The following is a 24411-nucleotide window of genomic DNA, read 5'->3' on the forward strand; positions in this document are numbered from 1 at the left end:
AGAAACTGGGGCAACTGCTTTGATATTAAGGACTCACTTAAGGGAACCTTAACCTCAGAGTGTGCTGGCCATCTGAATCACACCTTCCTTGGAGGTTGATACAAGTTTTTATTTAAAACAGATGTAGAAACTTTAAACTTCTGTTTGCAGCTGCTCCTCGTCTTCAAGCTGTAATCAAAATGAACAGATCATGAATGTGTCTTCTTGGGAAGTTAGTTAAAGCCAGTTGGTGACTGAGTTGCACAGAAGCTGAGAAGACATACTGTGGACAAATGACCATGAAAATATTTAGAAGTTCACAGGTTCTTGGGTCTGTTCTGGACCTTCTACTCCATAGAAATGGGAAATCACTAACATTCAAGTTCCCAGCTATCAGACATAGCTTTTTTTAAATGTAAGTTCCCCAAGACACTGGATTAATTTTTATATCATTGCCATTTATTGCCATGGATAATTGAGTACTGATATTTAAGATAACTGTCTCCTCAAGCATGTGGGATTGCTATTCTATGTGATTATTGTTGTTTGGAATTTAAGTAATATCCTTCAATTTGTCTTTTGTAACCTTTCCTTCTTACCTAGTTCGTAAAAAGCGTGTTGAAGGAGACCGGAGGTAAACTTCTGCAAGAAGTGAACTCTCACCATGGCAGCCATTCAAAGACAAGCAAAAAGTCTTCTTCTTCCTCATCGGGACCATTCTATCAAAGGTTGCTCATCTCTGTTAACTACACAACTAATAACTTAATTGTTATTCTTTTTTATCACTATTTATCTTGGATTTTTTAATATGTATTGTTGTTGTATTTGCTTATGGACACCCCTGGCAGCTTGCACCAGTGGACTTACACAGATCTTAGTGGGTGATAGTAGTCAAAAATGATTTAACCACTACCATGTTGGGTTGTCTTGCTTTCTTACATGAGCTTTTTTTTTAAATCACTGCAAGGAATGTAGTATGTAAATGTGTTTGTAATTGTGATTATGATAGAGGCCTATCTCTGTTTACATGCATAGCTTTGAGTTAGGCTAAATACTTCAGAAGTGTTCTGTGACCACATAATAAGTTAGTATTGCCAATCTTTTACTGGGTGAGAAAATGTGACCAATTTAGCACAAATTCTCCCTTAGTTCTAGAAGAGTCACTAAATGCACATGCCCCACGGATTGAAGATATGTTGTGTCATCTTCATAAAAGTGAGACAGCATTATGATACTTTAACACAGCATTAGCAAATAACTATAAAATATTAACCCACAAATATACCTTCAAGCTAGACTAAACTAGGTGGCAAAATTAATTAGTACACCTACCTTTACTGATTATTCAACATAAACTTGATCTTTAACATGACTTTAATGGATAAGATTTTACAAAACCGTTTTAAAGTTTTCCAGACATGATGGGAAATTTTTAAATTTTAGTAAGAGGGCAGCTTTTTAAACAGTACTAAATAAAATGATTTTAAAAAACCTGTAATAATTGCACCTTAATCAAGATTGTCTGATATGTATGATTGCATCACTTTGGCAAATTTTAGCATTTATTGCTTTATCTTTAGTATAACAAGATCACAGAGTGAAATGTGAACATTCAAATTAATTACACAGATTTTTGTCCACATGTGGTAATCCATCCAGACATTTGCAAGCATCAGGAAAAAGGTGAATTATCACTTATCCAGATGTTTGTCATCTCAAGGACAAAGCCTGTGTCAGTACAAGTCAGATGATTGCATGGCAGTGTGTATTACTCACATTTAGCAGTGCAATAGGGTCATGCTGAACTAAGGGGACATGTCACTGCAGCCTTTGGCCCAAGCTCACAAATCTTTGATAACTGTCAATGCCTGAAGCTGTAATTGGTGGCACTCTGACACTTCCTCAGGCACCTCTCCCTTCCTCCTTTCTCTCCTCCCTTCCTTCCAGCTCATTCTCTTTTTTCTGCTTTTCTCTGAAAATTTGAATCTTGTAAAGGTGACACGCCTTGTGCTGGTGACACTGGAGCTAAAAAGATTGCTTACTTAGGCAGAAGAAGGGCCCAAACCAGAAGTCGTTTATTAATCAAGTGTTCCTGAGTTGCTTCTAGTTATCTTCTAAAACACATGGAAACTATTTAGGTAGATAGCCTTTAAAAAGTCAGACATTTACCTTTATTATAAGTACCCACACCTGTATCTCTAAAATCCTTTGAAACATCTTTTTCTTGAAAATATTTTACTTTTTTTTTTTGAGGTAATAATGAGAACATGTTGACATGTTTGGAACCCTAAAAATCCTTTAGTTTTCTACTACATCTCCCTATATATATATAAAACATAGTAAATATTATTTGATGGTTTCCAGTCTGATATTTTCTTCTCCCCTACTTATTTAGGTGTGGGATGTTGGAGCCAACACCTACAGGCTTACCGATTATTAAATTTTCAAGAATTTTGCAAACTGGTTGTTAAACACAGCCCTTATTAAAAACTAAATGACATGAACTTACAATTAAATAAATTACATTAAAAACAAAATACTCAAAATATATTTTACTATTTCCTCTACTCTTGAGATTATAATATCTAGTGTGTCTATATGACAGAAATACTATATAATAGCATACTAGTACATATCTCTTCCCAACTCAGAACGTCTCTCTAACTCAGAAGTTCAGTACTTCCTATGGGTATTTAAAATTGGCCCATGGGAATTAGGCACCTATTACAAATCAGGGCATGGAGATTACATATTGCATATTACACATATTACAGATAAACACATATTACAAAATTGGCCATGGAAATTAGGCACATATTACTCTTCCCCAGGTTGCTGGTTGATAAACATTCACTAGCACACCAGGAGTTGAAATGTGGACCCTTCTGTTTTTGTATACATATGTCCTGGTTATCATGTTGCAAAAGGGAAGAACATTTGTCTTAGGTGTTTTTCTCCTATCCCTTTAGATTTGTTACACATATATATACATAAGTGCTAAGTCCCTGACACGCCCACCAAGTAAGTCTTTCTCTCTTCTCATTCTCTCTCTTTCTCGCCTTCACTCCTAAGAAATCTTGGATTCTACAGAGTATTTCCTGCAGTTCCAAGGTGCTGGGGGCTCGAGACTAAAGCAGTTTCTAACCAACCCTGGCAGAAAGCAAGAAAAACAAAATCAGAATTTGACAGTGATTGTGCCACAGTTGTTGATAGTATTAAAGCAAGATAATGGAATATTATCAAAATTTAACACTGTTTTTAGCTTGAAAGATAGTTGAATCACATGTAATAGAGTCTGTGAAATCAAATATTTATTATTAATGAGTTTATCTTATTTCCTGTGTTTTTTAAGTAGCTTGAAAGGTGACATTTCCGTGAGTATTCACATATTTACATATAAGATAACTATTAGAAGATAAATGTACATTTTTGGGAGCCTATAAATCATTTAATTAGCCTAGGACTTTATTTTCCCATCTGCCCAAAGTGTGTAAGTAGAAGCCCTTTCTTGATCCTGAGCATGATTAATCCCTTACCATCTATCATGATGAGGCATAATGTATATAAAATATTTTTGTAAGTATGCATTTTGCCAAATATTATGTCAAGATATTTGGCAACATCTGGACAACTGATTGAAGGGAGATAATCTCTCCCCAGACCACCTACCTTCCCCTTGTAGACTTGTACAGGCCCACACTAAGTGTAAAATCATTCACCTGGACTTGCAGGCTCATAGCACCAATATCTATCACAGCATATGTGGATGATGACTTAAAGGAGATAATTTTAGGAGTCTAGAGATCATATCATTAGTCCAGCACTACATCTCCCCATTTACCTAAAGTTTATAATGGAAGGTGTTTTATCCTCATTAGCATGATTAAATCCCTTCTTTTAATCTTGGTAAGGTATAATGTAAATAAATGTGTGTGTGTGTGTGTGTGTGTGGCCAAATATCTAATGAGGTATGTGGCTACATCTGGACCACTGATTGAAGGGAGATGCTCTCTCCCAGCTCCATTTCCCATTTCCTTTTTAGAGTTGCTTCAGGCCCAGGCTAAATGTGAAATCATTCCCTGGAGTTGTAGCTTCAGTCACCACCCACCAAATTTCACAGCATGTATAGAAGATAACTTTTAGAGAATACGTATTAGAAGCCTGGAAATCATTTCACTGCTTAGGCACCAAATCTCTCCATATACCTAAAGGGTGCAAATGGAACCACTTTCATCTTCATCAATACAATTAAGCTCCTTCCTTCCATCATTGTAGGGTATGTTGTACATAAATATTTTGTACTGAAATATCACCAAATTTGCAAGTGGTATTTGGCTAAAGCTGGACAACAGATTGAAGGGGTGCTGTCTCCCGGACCCTCTAACTTTACCCCTCTGAGAGTTGCTATGGGCCTGGGTTAGAGAGAATCACTAACCTGGAGGGCCTCATGCAGCTCACCCATCTCAGGGCATGCAGTTCATCTGATAATAAAAGCCCATCCAGCTCCATTTAAAAACTCAGAAATCATACCAATGCCTATACTCCTCAGAAAAATCATCCTAAGGGAAGCCTGGCATACCAAGCCAAAAGAACAGCTGCTTCTCTTCCAGACAGACGTGGCCCCTGGCAGGGCACCAGCGTTAGGGAAACCAGTGTGTTCTGAATAACTGCCATGAGAACATTTCAGACACTCAGACTTGAAACCAAGTTAAGCGTCAGCATGCTTTCAGTGTAAGATAGCCCTTTAAATTAAAAAGGAGTTTGCAGCTATTTCCTTTTCCATAGATACACTGTACTTAGCCCTCTCCTAGGCACTGTGAAGGAGCCAGGAAATATAAGAATTTGGGATTAATAGAATTTGATATGTGTTTCTGGATCTGAGGGTAGAGTGCCTTTTTGCAAAGTTTTACCATTTTTAGTTCAAGTATTGATAGCATCAGCTGAAATGGGAAGGCTGCAGTAAGTTGTGAATACTGGGTTCTGTGGTATGTACCTATACTCAGTTGGGACTGTTTCTGGAGTTGGGTTTTCAATCATGATCCTGAAGCCTCCTTCCTCTCTTCCACTAATGATGCAATAGTAACTATTTTCCTTTTAGTGAACAGAGAATTAGAGGAAATGTTTTAGCTCTGCTTTCCAGTAGCAGCTTCCTTTTATTTCCTGCCACTTCCCTGCCACACCCAGCCATCCTCAAAGGTAGAGGACTGAGACATGCGAAAGAAACCTGTGAGAATGCTTGGAAGCATCAGCCTGAGCCTTCTGGATCAAAATCACCATGTGAAAATCATGGCCAGGCCTCCCAGTAACAAGCTGGAGAGAGAGAAGTACCCGGAATTTCAAGGGTCTATTCATTGTTTTCTTACTCCCAACTCTAGATCACATTGGACTTTGTTTTATTGTTTAGGATTTTAATAAAGTGGAAGGGCTAAGAGGTGGGGAAGGAAGATGGGAGTTAAAATTTTTAACTTGCTCAAGAGCAAAAGTAAGCTCTGCTCGGTTTACCCCTTTCTTTTCTGCCCACACAACAATGATTAAGCATTCAGTAGGTGGATGGAGTTATTCCAGGGTTTAAATTGGTTACCTGTCTCTGGGTACTGCTCTAGGAAGGCCATACACTTACCAGACATTATCTCAGTTTTGTGACGCATCATTGACTTGGGGGAGAGTGAAGGAGACTAGACTCTTCTCTGACATCTTCCATGATAGTCATTCTGAGCACATTGGCTCTGCTAGTTCGCATGGTGGAAGGGCACCATACCAACAGATCTGGACACTGACTCCTAATCCCATCACCAACACTTAGCAGGTATATGATCATGGGCAATTCATTCAATTGCCTGATAATTATAGACTATTTAGGGGGAAGAGCACTGGATTTAGAGTCAAGAAACCTGGACATTTGGCTCCATGCTTTCTTAGCTGGGTGACTTTGGGGCCAAGCCACTTAGTCTCTCGAGCCTAAGGTTCTTCAGCTATATTATAATGGGAATAGTATCTTCACTAACTACCTCACAGAATTGTGGTAAGAATATAATCAGATAATGGGATGAAAACACTAAACTGGAAAGGGCTACACAGAAGTGGGAGATAGTCTTCCTTATCTTGTCACTAATGTTTTCCACTGCCTCTTGAATCTGTTTTATTTTCTTCTGATCAACAATTACATCTTCCACATCATTTCAAGTATGGGGAATTGATTGAAGCATGGTATGGCATAGGGGATTGGAATTATTTTACTTTCCACATAGAGGCAGGAGAGGTGGTTGATAGGGGTCCAGGGGGTGTTATATACCAGTGGTGTATGTGGAAGGGCATTTTCTGGGGTAACTTTGACAGTAACTTGGTATGTGGTTAGGACCCTTGTGAAGAGCCTAAGGCTGGACACAAAGGGGAAGCCAACAGTGGTTAAGAATTGAGGGGAGGACCTGGGGCACTGCTGCCATCCTGTGAAGCTGTTACCACTCAGGGAGTAAGATGGGGTGTGACTTGAGGTGTGACACGAAGACTGTCCTTAGTGCTCCAGCAACTATCTAACAAGCCCGAGCCCTCATAGCAAAGCAGGGAGTGTCACTTGTGAGATCAGCTCTCCCTGGCAGCAGCTGCCTTGTTATCACCAGCAACGTTCACCCTAGTTGGTATTTTTCTGCTAAAAAGGATTAAAACATGGCCTTACAGGACTTTCATAAGCACTAAGAGGCAGGAACTATCTCATCAATCTCTGTGTCTTCAGTAGCATCTAGTAAGATGCCATGTACATAATAGGTGCTTAATAAATGTTGCCTAAATTGAATTATCCTCCAGCCCTACCAGGACCCATTTGCCACCTGTGATATCTTTGGAAAATAATACTGATTTGGATGTCAGCTATATGTGACTTTGGGCAAAACTTCCCATCTATCTTGTCATCATTTTGTCTGTAAAATGAAGTGGGTGGATTAGATGCTTCCTAAGGCCCCTTCCAGCTCCCAGATGTTACAATCCTGTGACTCTAAGCTGTTGCCATTGCCTCTGAACGTGGGTTAGTGATGCCTCCTTTGCAGCTCCCTCTCTCTTCAGAAGGCTTTGTTCAGAGAAAGAGGCCTGGATATTGCACAAGCAGAGTTACCTGTTCCTCTTTCAGCTCTTTTTCTGTCTTCAAAACAGTTCTGCAGGAGCAGCCTTTTCTGAAAGGATATTTAAAAAAATATTTTTCTCCTCAGAATTGATGGAGAAGGAGAGGAGGAAATGCAAAGAAGGAAACTGAGCACAGTAAACACAGCATGCTTTTTATAGGCTTTCATTTAAAGTGTGTGTGTATGCACGCGTATGTGTGTGCATGCAAGTGGGCACGTACACATATGTTTCTCAGCATAAAACAGAGGGAAGCCAATCAGAAGTACACTGTGCAATTGAGAAAAGCTGGCCCAGGATTAAAAATTTCCCATGTAGATAAATAGAAATTGGTCATATGTTGAAATGAGATGGATAGAAACGTACTCTTTAAGGAAATTTTATTTTAGTACCAAACATTGCCAGCAACAATCTTCAGTTAAGAAAGAAATTATTCCAGCCTAAAATTATTATCCCTGCCACTTTGGTTTTTAAAAAACCACTATATTCATGGAATAACATCTGTATTTAATTAAACCTTTATCTTATTAATTCTGTTTCTTCTATTCAAGGAAAACAAACAAGCAGCATTTTTCTTTGCATTTTAGAATGTAAAATACTTGCATGCCACCAGTGTGTAATATTTTACCAGTTCTGGTACCTGTAATGTGTGACCTTAAGTGTACCTGTATTGTTTTGAGGAGAAGGAAGGAAATAACACTTTGTAAACTGTTTAAACTTATATTGGCAACATTCGGTTAAATAGTTACTGAAATAACTGTATTGTTTCATTTTTCATTTTGAAACTTTTCAATAAAGGTAGACATTTATTGTATTAGGGAATTAAAGAGCAATTTGCCTTTTAAATGTGAAATTGAGCATTGTATAGGGGAAAATCTATGACAAAGCAAAATGTGTGAAGCATGAAATACTTTTATCCTGGCAATTAATAAACATCCCAGTTGGCACAAATAGGTGCAATGTCTGACACTTTGGAATTAGCCACCCAGATCTAATGCTAAGCTAAATGTATGCTGTTTTAATCAATTAACATCTTTCTGCTTTTAAAGATACAATGCATTCATTTATGTCTGGAATAAAAATTCCAAATGAAAATGTGCAGAGCATTAGGAATTAATAAACTGTTCTTTTAAAATGAAAGTAAAGATCGATTTAATCTGGCTAATTTTTAGACACATTGTTTCTTTCAAATAAATGGTGGGCACCATATTCTCATATTAGACAAGCACATTTGCAGAAAGGACTAAAACATGCTCTTATTATTAAAAAGATAAGAAGTAGATAGACAACTAGAAGCAGCCATAGGGAAAAAGGGGATCTCATTATTAAAACAGAAGTGCACACATTCTGCTAAACAGTTAAAATTTGTTAGAATAGATAGGAACAGAAATACAGATAAATGGGTTAAGTATTTTACCTTGATTTTTTTATATTAACTTTGGATTTACTTTTTTAAAGCTATGCTGGATTGATAACAGGGAACACTGAAAAATAATAAAGTTACATTCTAAAAGTTTGCCTGAAAAACAAGAAAACCTGTTTCGTGCCCTCTTGCTGAACTCTACCTCTGTCACTTAGACTGATGACGAGGTCTAAGAGGAAGCATAGAAGGCCTATGTTTAATTTCTATATTTGCAGCTTCACACCTTCTCATGGACGAGAATGTATAGTAATTATTTTGTTTAAAGGATTCTTTTCGTCTATGAGTCTGTAATGAATGGAAATTACAAGTGTGCACTTTGGAGTCAGACTTGCCTAGTTCAAACCTCACATCTATTAGCTGTGTGAATTTCTGCAAATTACCTAGCCTAAGTTTCTTCACCTGTAAAACAGTAATCATAATCAAACTTCACAGCAGTAACAAGAGTACTGTTATGAGGATTCATGTGTAAAACAGCAGAGTACCTGGCATATAGAGGTTACTGAGGTATTACTATCCTAAGTTCTAACCTAAGTAAATATCCATGGATATTAATGCCAACAAAGTTCTCCATTTTATGCTGACAATGTCAGGAATTTAAGCAGGACCGGATCTTACTCATTTTGTGTTTCCATTGTCCATTCCCTTCTGTCTTGGTTACCTCCTCCATCCCTCCAGTAACTGAATGTAACTGAATGTAAACAGGCGAGCTGACTTAGGAGTTCCTCCTGACCCACTCTTTCATTTAGCTCTGCTTCTCTGAGTTCCCCGATAGTTGATCTTGTTTGTACTTGTTCTGCTTTCTGAGTGCCTTCCTCTGTATTTGGCAGTCTGGCTTCTGGAGCAACTCCTTGACTTTTGGGTCTGTTGTGTGTCAGACTGAACTCTGTTACAGACATCTCTTAGTTCAATCGGTCAGCCTTCCTCTGTGGCTTTAAAAAGGTGGCCCACACCCTCTCTGCCCCAGCTGCTACCCCACTTCCCAGTCCCCACTGGTCAGGGAACATGATCAGATGCCCAGAGCCTCTAGCAAGTGTCTCACATGTCACAGGACCTGAGTAGGAACTAGGTGTACCTGTCATGCTTGGGGCCCAACCAATCTGAAAGGAAGATGGTGCAGGAAAATCAGGCAGGTTCATAACTCAAAGTGTGGTGGTGAGGGTTGGGGGCGAATCTCCAAGTTGTAGACTACTGAATTTAGCAATCTTGAGCAAAATTTTAGAAATGTGTATTATCCACTTTAGTGTTATATAAGCACTTACAAGTAAAGCAGTGGTTCCTAAGAGGCACACAGATTCACTTAGAATAAATGATAGGAGTCATGAAAGTACAGTCAAAAGAACACAGTGTATTTGAATTACAGCAATACATTTGACAAAATCTCACATTCTTGAGAAATGCAGGCTGCATAACAGAGCAACTGAACAGTTAAATGACTGGTTTAAACAGTCTTTTTTGACTCTTGATTGTAACTACATACTAATGAATGGAAGAATTTCAACCAGAAGGGCTTAGTAGATACCACACAACTCTTTCCTTACCATGTTTTGATCAGCAGTTTATCAGTAATTTGAATGTGATATTGATGGACTACTGACTGAGTCTTTAGCAAAATTTAATAGAAGTAACAGTATAGTTGTCTACTTTTAACCCAAATAAATGATCTATAAAAGATAGAATAGGAAAAATATGACTTAACTGACATGTGCGGGAAAAGACTTTGGTGTTGACTAAAAGCTTAACTGTGAACAAGTAGACTGTGCCTGCCTAAAAGCTAATCCTATCTTAAGTGACATTAGACAAAGTCTTGGTATTTGGCCAAAACTCTTTCTGGGTTTGGGGCCTTAACTTTTGGAATACCTACTTCAATACTATTTCCATCATCCTTGAACTTTGTAATGGTTAGTGTTTATGCATTTATAAAGGTTATTCTTATATTAATAAGTCAACAGTGTCACTGATAAGAACAAAGTATATCATTTAGATTTGCTATTATATGAATATTCATTTTCAGACACAGGCAGGTGTTCTATATGTAATTTGAATGAAAAATCAATCTCTATGTTATTTAGTTGAAATTCTATCCAAGTATAAATATATGTTAATCATCGGATAAGTAAAATGCTATACTAATTGCTGATTTGAAAGATTTATTTTATGTTCAAAATGAATTAAAAATTAAAATTAAAAAGTGTTAAGAACTTTCAAGTAGATAAATAAGTAAATAGGTTGACATTTATTACAAATATAAAGAGAATTCATTAGCTAGATAAGAACAGTACAATATTTTGGTCAATTGACGTTTATAAAAATTTAAATAATAATACAAGGAAGGATAAGTAGAAATTACCTTACATTTTAGCTTTGTTCTTTGTCGAAATGTTTAGTGTACTAAGCATTTGTAATTTAAAACCAAGATTTAATTCTTATTTAGGACCTGGATCTTGTTCATCCACTCACCTCCCACTAAAATTTGACTCCATAGTGACTGTAGGAGAGTCTAACAGCTAACAATGCTGGATTAATTATTGTTCCTATACTACAATGTTAAACTATATGATTTTAGCACTAACAGTTTAAATAAGAATATTAAAATAATAGCTTTAATTTTGTCAGAAAATTTTGGTTATATTTGTGTAATCCTAGAAGTTTATTCTTTGATAGTGTTATTTGTCAGCAACCTTGGCTTCAGCTGAAAATTTTTGTTCTCAGCCCTTTGACATTTGGCTGAAATGTATATTCAGTGCTCCAGTGGAGGCATAATCGGGTATGAAAATATGAGGAACCGCAAAATTAATTCCAGCTGATGGCATTGGGTAAGTCTAATTGAGAAGAGGCATCTGAGATGGACAGTGAAACATGAGGAGGCTTCTAACAGGCAGAGATGGAGCAATGGGGAAGGATATTTCAAGCTAGAGTCTGCTTGAATCCTTTCTATAAAATCTTATGCCCCAGCCATTGTGTTTGTCTCCTCTGACTCCAACTCCAAGCCCCTGGATTTAAAGTCTTACCTTTTATTTCCAAGTTTATGTCTTTAGCTTCAGTTTTCTCAGCTCCCCTATAAAATGTTTGTTTGTTTGTTTCTTTGTTTACATACTTAAGTATATCAAGGAACCTATTTCCTAAAAGAACCCTTTGATAACAAGAAAATTGCTGCTAGCTTTCATTTGCATATGGTGATTCAGCATGACTGGTTTTTTGAGTTACTCTGGCCAGAAGTTTAAAGATAACACTAATTAGGGTTTACGATACATTAAGTAGAGTTACAGTGTTATTTTGTCAATCACTTTCACTCTAAGTGAACCCTGAAAACTAACAGGAACTGTACTCTGTCCCTTATTCAAATATTTCACCTAACAGTTTCAGATTTGTTCTCTGTAGTATGTGGAACTTCAACTGTTTTCCATTACTTGAGGTAGGATTAAGTGCATGGGGGAGGGGTGCCATACCACTTGTGTTTCAGAGGCTCGCCTTTCACCAAGTAGGCACTGCAGTAGTCAGCTCTTGCTAGGTCAGTGTACAATAACAAACAAACCTAAATCTCACTTTACTTCCTCCTCACATTACATGTCAGCCTCCGTGTTTTGGCTGAGGCTGCCCATGTGACTGCTCATTCTAGGACCCAGGCAGAAGGACCAGCCCCTCTTGGGGTGTGCCATTCTCTTGGTGGAGCAAATGAAAAATAGTGGGAAATAGTAATGGCCCTTAAAGCTTCCACTCAGAGTTGCCCTATTGTCACCTCCCCTTACATTTCATTGGCCAAATCAAGATCCATGCTTGTAAGCTTTGTAATTGCAATATGATAACATTTGGTGAAGAAAGAAGGAAAAACTCATTACTGGATCATAGCTAATCCTGAAAATGTCTACAAGGAGGTACTGCACATCACACAGCAGTGGGTAGGGCTGTTTTTTCCTTTAAAGGACAGCAAATATTTGGAAACAATATTTCAATCTACCACAGGCATTCAGTGGACTAACTTTTTCATTTATTTATGTAAATATATTTCTCAGGTTTTCCCTGTTTCCCCCCTCTTCAATAAATTGTGTTTTTCTAACTATAAGCTAATAATGGCAACACATAAATTATAGTCCTTTTAAGAGAGAGCTCTGTCTCCATTTTCAGATGAGCTCCACCAGGTCTCTCACAGCTGCTATTTATATCTGCATCAGGTCACTGGCTGGCTTTTACAGGGGAACCCTCTGGTTCTGTGTCCCCAAATAAGAGGAGGGGGAGGGAAGGATTCAGTATTCATTTATTTACAAATATTTTAAAGAATGCCTACTCTATGCCATGAGCTGTTGCAGAAGCTGGGGACAGAGGGATGAACTACATGGAGTCCTCCTCAAGTTTACACTAAGTACACAAGGAAAGTGATGTGAAGACACAGTAAGGAAAGAAGGGAAAGGGGAAGACAGTCAGAGAAAGTCTTTAGAGATGACACTTGAGCAGAACCTTCACTCAAATGAGGGCACGAGCTAGGAGTATTGGGGAGGAAAAGCATTCTCTGTGTAGTGCAAAGACCTTGAGGTGGGAATATACTTGGCAGGATTGAGAAACCTCATGTTGGCCAGCATGATGAGCTGAGTGAGTATGGCAGGACATAAAATAGTCAGGTAAGGACTATGCGTGGTGATGGGAAGCCATGAGTGGTTTAGAGCAGGGGGTGACATGATCTGATTTGTTTTAAAAAGATCGTTCTGGCTGCTGGTGTTAGTAGATTGTAGCAAGAGTGGAAGAAGCAAGGAAAGTTCTATTTTCTACAGTGTTATCCAATACAGACATTATTCTTAATGCCTTTGGTTCCATAGGTGGTATTTATTGTACATGGGTTTAGGAGATTCATGTTTGTGAGCCTTGTGATTACAATATGACATTTTTCTGAAGCAAGGGGAAAAAAGATCCAGCATCAAATCACATTATTTTAGAAAAGAGAACTAAGGTAAGACTCAGCTATTAGTCAGGAAAAACTTAAAATGAATAGAAACCTGAGAAATATATTTATATAAATAAGTGAAAAAGTTAGTCCATCTCTTATAGAGAAAATATATTCAATGTATGTCTGACACCCCTTATTGGGAGGTCAGGGAGGAAATCTGCATAGATTAAACCAGTCAGACACTGCTTTAAAAGCTCTTTCTGCCTAAGAAGCAAAACAAAATAAGTCGTAGTGCAGAAGAAAGTCCTTAGAACAAACTATATCTGGGTGGCCATGGTACTCTGCTTTGCTTGTTGAGGAACTCCATTTTGTCAGTTTCCTCAGGAGTGATGCCCCGAGGTATAGCAAGAATTCACAAGAGATCTGAAGTTAAGCCAGAATACCTATATATATGACCTTACAATAAAATAGAGAACCATCAGATGAATCCAAATATTTATCTCATCCAGTCAGAGTACCAACTCCCTGGACTGTGTTAGAGAACTTTTGTTTTTTCAAGTACTGTGGACATGGTCACAGATTATCTTACTTTAAGGCATTTGATGAGATTTAGGAAACATTTCTGTCTGATCAACAATAGAAAGTATGCTAGAATTTGAGTTAGGATACCTCTGCTTTATTTCTGCATCTCCAATTACTGGCTGTGTGACCTTTTGCAAATTAATCTTTCTGTCTTAGTTTTCTCATCTAGAAATAGAGGTCACTAATATATTCTTTGCAGGGTTGTTTTGAGGATTGGATGACATGTTCACAAATAAAGTGTTGGATGGTGCTTGGTGTGGATTAAGTACTCAGTAAATATTAGTTGAACCTGAATTCTGTAGGAAGTTGCTCTCAAAAACCTGTTATTGCCATTTGAGAAATTGATTCACGCTGAGATGCTATAGAAAATAAGATTCAGTGGCAACAAGATTTAATGTTGACAGCCTTTGTGGAGAAAGTGAAGGTTCCTATGGCCAGGATTCTCACCTGGCCCTGCTCGGCTGGCTCACTACACACATGTGGGCATATGTTGTTTGACTCTATATAAAGAACTCCACCCAGTGCTCCTGGCTGCTGCAGGGCTGCGGGGCTGCAGAGGCTGGAGTAGTGGCAGCACCGAGGACAGAGGCAGAGACTGGCTTGCTGCATGCAGACTTGCTCTGAGTGGATGGGATTCTAGTGATTGACCTGCCATCATGGGAATAAAGTTGGGTATAAACCCTTTCACCCCAAGAACATCCACTGTCATTTTTGCAGTTTAATTGAATCCATAGTGAACTTGTCTGGAGCTGAAACCCATTGGCAAAACAGTCTTCTAAGAAGTTTCTTTGCAAATTGGGAGGGTCATTTTTTTTTTAACTCCAAATCATCAGTGATTTCCATTGCTGGTATTAGTGGGTGCCAGTTGCATGAAATTCCAGGGTGTTTACTTTACCTAGGGTGTTGCCTGCTCAGAAGGGAAGAAGTAAATGCCAGAAGAGATTTAACTATTAGCCATTAGGCTCCCACACTGGGTGTAGCTGGAATGTACCTCAAGTGGGCACTTTAGTCCTCTTCCTGCTGCATTTTTTGAAAGGTATACCAACCCTGAACCTTACTCTTGTGAGTGGTTTACTGCTATAGAGCAGGCCAGGAAAATAATCAGTGGGTGACTTGAATGAGTGTTAAGCCATTACTGTTCCAGCTCCTCAGAGCCCTGCACAAAAGGCAGCCATTTCAGAGGCCACCATGGAACTGTTCCTCTGAGGGTGTTCCTGCTCTGTCTTCCCCTCCAGACTACCCATCTGCTCCAGGCTTATACTGTGAGCAGCGCTTCTATTTTTTTTCTCCCATCCACATTAGCCCAGCATCACTGCCTGGTGTAGAGCTCGAAACTGAAATAGGAGGGTGGATGGGAATATAGGGACTATTGCTGCGACATCATCCCTAGTTAAATGCCTAAGGAAGTCACTAAGGTCACTACGCCCTTGAGATGACATCCGCCTGATTTATGCCCCTCTTATACTCTTCGTCTTTGTCTACTTATCAGTTTTTCATGACAGCTCTCAAGGACTCGATGTCATTCCCTGCATTAGCAACGAAGAGTACAACAGGAGCCCGGCTTCATGTGCCTCCTTAGCAAAATCAAAGAGGAAATCTATACCAAAGAGGCTCTAGTTGCTGTTTATAGCTCCCAAAGGTCGAGGGGAGATATTTCCACTAGTAGAGAGGGTTGCTTCAGGCTGGTGGTGTCCGCACTCTCTTCCAATCCAGCCGACTGTGAAGCCCAGGGTCTGCACTGGGCTTCGCCCCCTCACTCGAACTACAACTCCCAGGAGTCCCCGAGACCCGGAGAGTGCGCACGCGCGTCGGCGGCGGAGGGACCCAACCCCACAGACCGCGCGGTAGAGGTGGGGACGCCGCTGTCGGTGGAACCGGGCAACTCCCTGGGAGGCAGACACGGGCATACCGGCTGGTGCTGGTCACCGAGGGGCAGGCTGTCCCCGTAGGTCTGGGAAGGAGGTCGGTGGCCCCAGCGAGTGCCAGTCAGGTAAGGCCAGCCCGGTGCTTTCCAGGAAGTCAGTCTGCGGGCGCGGGCAGAGGGAGTCGCACCAGCCATGGTGGCTGAGGAGGGAAGGACTGCCGTCTTCCTGCCGCCGGCACGGTCTCCGGCCCTGCCTGTCGCTCTCCGGGAGCTGGGAGACGCCGGGGGCTGCTTCGGGGCGAGCGGGCCCGGGTGGGGGCCACGGGGCGCTGGGCGTCGCCCGCGGGGAGGCGCGCGAGCCCCCGGTTGCTGATGAATCACTTGAGGGCCGTCCTCCCCGGGCTCGGACCGGCAGTGCGAGCTCGCCCTGCCTGCCCGTCCCTTCCGACCCGCCGAGGCGTCACTCAGCAGACGACTGCCTTAAGAGCGCTTTCTCACCAGGACTCTTCAAAGATTTCTGCTGGTTGAAAGTTGGAAAGAAAAAAAAAAAAAAAAGAGGGCACACCCATTTTTTTCTGGATTGAAATCTGGCTTGTCTTGCATTCGCCGTCTTGGTCTATCTTAGAATAAATTCCTGGCTCCTGTGCAGCACAGCTGGATCGGGCTGTGAAGTTTGTTGTTTGAGGACGTGACTGGGTGGTTGTATTTTTTGCTTCCAGATATTGGTGTATTTATTTCCTCTGCAAGCCTGCAATATGATTACAAACAGCCGCAGGCTTTTTTTTCTTTTCTTTTCTTTTTAAATATTTAGTTAAGAATCGCATTTCCAGCTTGCCCTTGGCTTCTCTTACAAACCAAAAGTCATCTGGTAGTGAACACTGCAGTACAACTTACCCAGGAGGTCATACTTGAACAGGAAATAGGCCTGTGGAGATTTAAATTAGTTATGTGCGGTCTCCCTTGGTTTGTAACATTTTCGTGCAGCTCATGTTTCTTTTTCTGAGAATTCTTCAGATTAACTTTTTGGCAGATTAAGCTGCTTAATTGGCCTGTCAAAAAAATATATTAGGCTTAGAGAAATAATTTTGTCCAGCCTTTGCTGGTTTCTACTTCCTGGTTCTTGGCAACTTTTTATCCCATCAGCTTCTTTAAGAGCCTACAATCATTTTTGTTATAATAGAATCTCCTTACTAACGCATTACTATGAAAGGAATAAAAAGGGAATTAAAATGTAAGATCTGAAACATGTTCTTAGTTTGCTTACTTTTGAATGTCACAGTTCTAGTTAGCTCATTTTTAAATGAGGTTACTGGACCAGATGACCCCAAGATTATTCCAGCCCTAAATATCTCAGATTTTAGAAGTTCATTTATTTTATCTATTCAGGAAACCTTGGCCACACTTGTCATTCCAAGTCCTGGTCTTGGCATGAAGGGGCAGATGATTTCTTGAGGATTTTACTGATCTAATGATCAATTTCCTTTAATCATACTTTTATGACTAATTCCAAAGTTTCATGGTATACCCTCCAGGCCAAATTATTCTAATTAAAGCTCCACCTTAATTTAAATACATACAGGTGAAATCCATTAGAATTATTTGTTTCACGCTAATTGGATTTTTCGAGTCCCAGCTACTGGCCTATTTAAATAAAACTGAGGTTTAGTACAACAGAAAGGACTTGAACGGTGAAGGTGGTGCTTCTCAAATGTTAACGGGCATAAATCACCCAGGATCTTGTAGGTTTGAAGTGGGGACCTAGAATGTGCATGTCAGAAGGGAATACTGTAGTTGCTGTGGGAGATCACACTTTGAATATCAAGGGTTGGGAGATGTTTTAAAGTGTTTATAATAACAGTTTAAAGACTGTTGCTGATAGCTGTGATGTTAGATGCATATTAATGGCTTTTCCAACTGTCAGTTTTTAAAAATAATCTTGTTCACTCTAACAAAAATAATCGCTTTCACAAGTTTTCTTTTTTCCTCTTTTTCTCCTTCATGTTTTTTCTTTTTTCCTTTTTCTCCTTTCCTTCTCTTTCTGTGCTGTATTCTCTCAGCTTCTTCTCTTCCTCTTCCACCCTCAACTCTTCTCATTCACAGTAATTTGGTAACTCACTAATTCAACAAGTATGTGTTTTGCCGCATCCTGTAGAAGGCACTGTCTTAGACTCGAGGTGAATGCAGACATGTAAGACATGTTTTTTATCTGGGAATTTACTCTCTGAGATTAGGCATGTGTGCTTGTTTGTAGTTCAGAGCACTGCAAGAGCCATCTACAGGGAGTAAAACTGTGCAGTAGGAGTTCAACTTTTACAGTTGTGGGGTGGGAAACAATTGGAGTCACCATTTTTCCCCCATTCATTGGCCATCCCTGTCCCACCAGGCTGAACTGTCTATACTGTTGGAGTGTTTGTGACATACCTACAATAGAATACAGTACAATTTTGTAAATTTATTTGTTTGGAACCCGGGGTGAGCTGAATATCTGAATATTAATTAGATCTAAGCGGTGTCATAGGGTGGGTGAGAGGTGATGGGGATAAAAATATACCTGGGATGGAGCAACAGAGGGAGGGGGAAAGATGAAAAGGTAGAAAGACTAGGGAAGACCTAGTAAAACAGGAGGAGGGAAAGGGCTCAGTATGTTTTCAGATGCCAGTCTAATGTGATCTACTCTTGTTATTTAGGCTGTTATTATCTTCTAAAGATCAGATTAGCTGGCAAACTATTTTTCATGCTTTTCAGTGGCTCATAAGTCTAATATGTATGGCTTCTCTTTTGATTAAAATAGTTGAGGGCGTTATTCTCCAGGCTGTAATAGTGGCTAACACACTCTCATCCTCCAGACCTCAGCCTTCCTTGCTGACATTTGATTTACATACCTTACTTCTTATTGATCAATTTTACTTCAAAGCGTCTAAAATCACAACTATAAAATCATTGAGAGATAAATAGTATAGGAAACAGAATTCTTCTGGACCTCTAATAGTCCATTAGGTACATAAAAAAATTGAAGAATCAAACTCGATTTGCTGTTTGTGAGAAATTGAACATGAACACATACGTTTATGTCAATCTATGTGTCTGTAATCCGTTTAGGTTATTTACAAAAATGAAGGACTAGAAATGTGAATAATCTCAAGTAGCATGTGTGGTATTCTGGAATTTCATTTGAAACAAAGTCACTAACCTGTATGCCACTTTGCATTTTTTTTGTTGAGGTGTAATTAGCATTCAGTAAAATGCACATGTCTAAGTATCCAGTTCAAGGAGTTCTGACAATTTCATACACTATAACATCTACCAAAACAATATAGAAAACATTTTATCATGCCTCTTCTGGACATTTCCCTCAGCCACCACCCTCCAAAAGCAAACACTTTCTGACTCCATACTACTGGCGTCATAGATTTGTTTTTGCTAAGTCTTGGACTTAACATAAATGGAGTCATACAGTAATACAGCTTTGTTGTACCTGGCTTCCTTCATGTAACATGATGTTTTTGAGATTTATCTGTGTTGTGTGTATCAGTGATTGTTCTTTTTTAATTTTTTATTGATGATTAGTATTCCATTATAAGAATATACCCCAATTTATGTATCTGTTTTTCTCATGATGGATAATTTGGGTTATTCCAGGTTTGGGATATTAGGCGTAAAGTTGTTATGAACATTGTTTTATGAGTCTTTTGTGGATATATGTTTCTATTTCTCTTGTTAAATACCTAAGAGTGGAATTACCCAGTCATAGGGTAATGGATGTTTAACTTTTATTAAAAAACTGCCAAACAGTTCTCCAGAGTGGTTTATGTATGAGTTTCAGTTGCTGCACATTTTTAATGTTGACCAACTTTAATGCTGTCAGCCTTTTTAATTTTAGCCACACTAAATGATGTGAAATGGTACTTCATTATGGTTCTAATGTACATTTTCTTGATGATTAAGTATGTTGCATGCTTTATGTGTTAATTAGCTATACTATATCTTCTTTTGTGAAGTACCTGCTTAAGTTTTTGACTGTTTTTTCATTGGATCGTTCATCTTTTTCTTGTTTGTAGAAGTTCTTTATATGAGTACAAGTCCTTTGCCACATATATGTATTGACAATATTTTTACCCAGTCTGTGACTTTTCTATATATTTTCTTAATCTTGTTATGATCAGAAATTTTTAATTTTATGAAGTCTGTTTTATGAATTCTTAGTTTTATGGTTACCATTTTTTGTGTCTGGCCCACGGTTGCAAAGATATTCTGTTTTCTTACAAATCTTTGTTGTTCTAGACTTTACACTGAGGTCTGTGATCCATCTCAAATTAATTTTTTGTGTTATGATGGGAGGTAGGGGTTTAGGTTCACATTCCCTTCGTACAGATAGATATCTAGTTGTTCCAGCAACATAGATTTAAAAAACTTGCCTTTCTTGGTTAGATTGACTTGGTCTCAGTTGAAAGTCATCTGAGCAACTTTGTATTTTAGTGTGCTTATATTGTTAGTTCCTAAGCACGGAGCCCTGAATCTTTAAAAATACAAGAACACTTTATGTACCTCTTCCAGGCTGCAGCTAAACAGATTGATGCAGGGCTGGTTACCATATATTTCCTGATGGAGGAATGCTGATAATGAATTTGAAGTTTAAATGGCTTTCCTGTGGGTTGAGTTAATGGAGTCAACCTTGGTACAGTAGCAGTTGTACCCTACCCATAAGCCAGACAGATATTGGAAAGGAGGAAGGTAATTAAAGCCCAGGAAGATCACCTAGGACTCTATTAGAGCAAGCTGTAAATAGCTTAATAATTTTGTTTATTGACTTGGTCAAAATAGATATATATGACCCATGCATTTTAGTTTCCATCTTTCCACTACGCTACTCCAGTCCAATCCTTTAATGACACAATTCCTGAATTTGTCTTGGCATAATGTCCAAGGAGACTTGTTGGTATTTTTTCTTCAGATTTTATTGACTAACACAATAAAGTGATAATATTATTTTTAAAAGAATGTCACCTCAACCGTAGCACTCTAATGTAAATACTTAATTTTTCCTCATTTCCTTCCAGGTTTTATTCATCCACATACATATATTTATATGGTTGTAAGCATAGTGTACATGTTCTCTTGTGTTTGGACATTGAGTGGTAACCAGTGAACACTGTCTCCCATGTATGGGTCACCCTTGTTAGTAGACAAATGAGACTGGAGAGGGATAAGAGTCCACTAGGGGCCTTAGCAGTGGGAGATCTTGAATCCAAAACTCAATTAAAATAGAAGCAGAACAGAGTTAAGATTTTCAAAGACAGGTTACCCTTTTATGGAAATGCAGGACAACTTTGGTTTCCTTATTCTCTTTCTCTTTTTAATACATAACTTTATTGAAATATAATGCACATACCATACAGTTGACCCATTGAAAGTGTACAAGTCAATGGATTTTAGCAGAGTTATACAACCATCACCACAATCCATTTTAGAACATTTTCATCATACCAAAAAGAAACCCTTTACCCATTAGCAGCCACTACCCACTTCCAGCTCGCCAGCCCTTGGCACCCATTAATCTGCCTTCTGTCTATGGATTTGCCTATTCTGGGCATTTCATACCAACAGAGTCCTACAATGTATATAGTCTTCTGTGACTGGCCTCTTTCACCCTTATGCTCTTAATAGTTTTGAGAATCACTGAAATATTATAGGCAAAGTTCCTTCACAGATGTGCATGCTTTTTGACCTGTAAAGACAGACATACCCTCCCTCAGGTACATGTGTTCAGACATGGACACCTGCTCACTCACAAGGGAGCACAAACACAGCAAGATGAACTTATAAAAGGAAGTAACTTAGACACAAAGATAACCCTTTACAACAAACAGTTTCAGATGTAGGCATATCTAAGCACTAATATCACTACAAATGTGTACAAGTGAGCACAGTTCCTGAAGTGTGTGTGTGAGAAAATGGAAGCAAACATGCTAAGCTGGGAGAAAGTAACGGCTGAGTAGAGATGGGAATGAATGACAGTGTGATAACAAGTTGAATTTGTTTGAAGTGTATTCTGGTGTTTAAAACACTTTCTAGAATTTTAGTTAATATTTTTTAACCAGTAGCAACTGTCTGACATTTATATATTATTTAATGTGCATGTAGACTTGCAGGTAAGATCATTGTCATTCCTTAGCCTGTAGCACAGCAGTCCTTTTGAGCATGATGTTATTAATCATAATTATAAAGTAGGTGATTTCCATATGGATAATTAAAACCAGCAAAATATTTTGGTTCCCTGAGTATTGTGCTAATCCTTTTAATGGGAAGTTGTTAAGAAATATTTCCTTGATAAGCATACCAGTGAAAAGAGAAGACCCCTCAAATGTATACATTAAGTCCGGCATCAGGCAGCCCTTACCCAGGGGCAAGTATGACAAGATTTGATATAACCCCAAGATTTATTTTTGTTCATGGTGGGTGATTATGAACACAAGTTAGTAACGTTAATATTCTTAAAGAACTGTTCTTCCTCCCCTTCTCCCTCTTCTTTAATCTGGCCACTGGTGAGTAGAACTGTTTGGTGGGAAGGTGGGAGTGGGTGGGGGTGGGATGGGGGGTGAGGAAGAAAGCTTAATTTGACTGGGAAATCAGTAAGTATACAGTTTGAAAGCCCAGCTTCCTCCCACCCCATCCCCCATTTTGTCCACTCTATCCCTAAGATGTGCAGCTTCTTGGAGAAAGTAACAGAACCATATACTGTCAGCAGCTGCGGCACCTTTGCACATTTTCACCTCTGCAAGGCCTTCAGCGCCGCTCAGTGCTTCTGTTAGTCATTAGTATACCCTCTACATTGCCTTTCCTTTGACATTTTCTTGGCCCCCATCATAACTCCTTGTCAAGCCAGTTGCTTCCTGTTCTCTTAAGACAGTGGACAACTTCCCAAGTGAACTCCCCGGGTAGAGTTTGCTCTGCCCTAGAGAAGAGAATTGTCACTGCATTTAGCTCTTAACCTTCCCATCTGCCATATCTTTTTTCTATCTTTTCCCACTGGGAAAACAGCTCAGCTCTGTATCTCCTTTGAGTAGGATATTAGGAAAAGCTCTTCAAAGAAATGTTCGAACTGGTCCCTGAAAGATGTGAAAGGATTTGAACTGAGAAAAGGGGAGAAAGGCTATTTCAGGTGTAGTGAACAGTGTGATCTGAGGGCTGGAGGCAGAAAAGCATGAAACTGTTTCTTTGGCTGTAATACAGGGTATGTAAAGATCTGTCTTTCCTTTATTTTCCTGCTTTCCTTTCCCTGGCTCCCTTCCCATCTTACCTCCCACCCTTTTGAGCATGTACTTTGATCTTCTAGCTTAGTGTGTACTTCTCCTCCCCCTCTTTTTAGCTAAATCTGTCCTTCCCTGACCACCCACAGTGATCTCTGAACTTTTGTAGCACTAATTGCCAGTACCATTCTTTTGTCAGTTAATTATATATTGCCTTGATTAAAAAAAAGTTTTACATGTATGTCTCATTTTCCCCAGTTACGTGTATCAAGGTTCTTAGGTCTCAGGGAACCCAGTTCACTGAAACTAGCTTACCAGAAGGTCTGCTGGGGGCTGGGAGTTGTGGTGGGCTGGTACTCTAGGCAACTGGAGGTACAGCTGGAGTCCAGAGCATGCATTCAGAAAGCCCCTGACCTTTTTCTCTGTCTGCAGCTTGCAGGGACTCTTCGGCTTCTTTCTGTGCCTCTGCTTCATTCCAGAACATTAATTTGGATTTTTGAAAATAGCACGTTTATCTATCTTGATAACTGAGATTTTTGGTGCTGTCTTAAACCCTGCACCTGAGACAAGTGCCCTCCTCCCTCACCCTAGCCCCAGCCCTGTCCGTTCTATCCTTTGTGGACTGGCTTTCTCTGCTTTCTCTTGGCTTTTGCTTTCTTAGCTTCAGCTAAATGCGACTTTGGCCTGCTGTGCTGCTGTCTCCATACTGGATAATATATTTGATCCCTCATCTTAGGTTTTATTTCTCAGCTTTCCAGATTCCTGGAGAAGAATTGGTTTTGATTTATCCTGCTTGGGCTTGGGGTACACCCCCACCCTTACCCCTGCCCCTGCCCTACCAAACTTGTATAAAGTGGGTATCATTTTGGTTGCTCAGTCTGTGTGCTTCACAGGGCCTGGGGTAAGGGTGGTCTCAGACAAGGGGTTTTAGGCCTGGTCGTCCCCAAACAAGCTCACTTTGGTACCAGAAGTCAGAGGGAAGGGATCATGCCTTACCTTTTTTTTTTTGGCGGGGGGGGAGGGCATCTCTCATATTTATTGATCAAATGGTTGTTAACAGCAATGAAATTCTGTATAGGGGACTCAATGCACAATCATTAATCAACCCCAAGCCTAATTCTCAACAGTCTCCAATCTTCTGAAGCATAACGAACAAGTTCTTACATGGTGAACAAATTCTTAACATAGTGAATAAGTTCTTACATGGTGAACAGTTCAAGGGCAGTCATCACAGAAACTTTCGGTTTTGATCATGCATTATGAACTATAAACAATCAGGTCAAATATGAATATTCGTTTGAGTTTTATACTTGATTTATATGTGAATCCC

The 24411-nt window shown here is 39.3% G+C and overlaps 2 protein-coding genes across 3 annotated transcripts in view; both read left to right on the forward strand.

Moving 5' to 3' along the window:
• Window positions 1-8245, forward strand: part of TMOD2 (tropomodulin 2) — a 51664-nt gene extending 43419 nt beyond the window's left edge. For both annotated transcript variants that reach the window (XM_073211856.1, XM_017652866.3), the window contains exon 10: window positions 583-8245. In XM_073211856.1, coding sequence (XP_073067957.1) covers window positions 583-617 — 35 coding nt within the window. In that variant the 3' untranslated portion in view covers window positions 618-8245. The remainder of the gene's footprint in view (window positions 1-582) is intronic.
• Window positions 8246-15569: 7324 nt separating this feature from the next.
• Window positions 15570-24411, forward strand: part of TMOD3 (tropomodulin 3) — an 84811-nt gene continuing 75969 nt past the window's right edge. The window contains exon 1 of the mRNA XM_037020997.2: window positions 15570-15960. The gene's annotated coding sequence lies outside the window, so the exon portion shown is untranslated. The remainder of the gene's footprint in view (window positions 15961-24411) is intronic.

This window comes from Manis javanica, chromosome 8, assembly GCF_040802235.1.
Source record: "Manis javanica isolate MJ-LG chromosome 8, MJ_LKY, whole genome shotgun sequence".
NCBI classification, from domain to species: domain Eukaryota; kingdom Metazoa; phylum Chordata; class Mammalia; order Pholidota; family Manidae; genus Manis; species Manis javanica.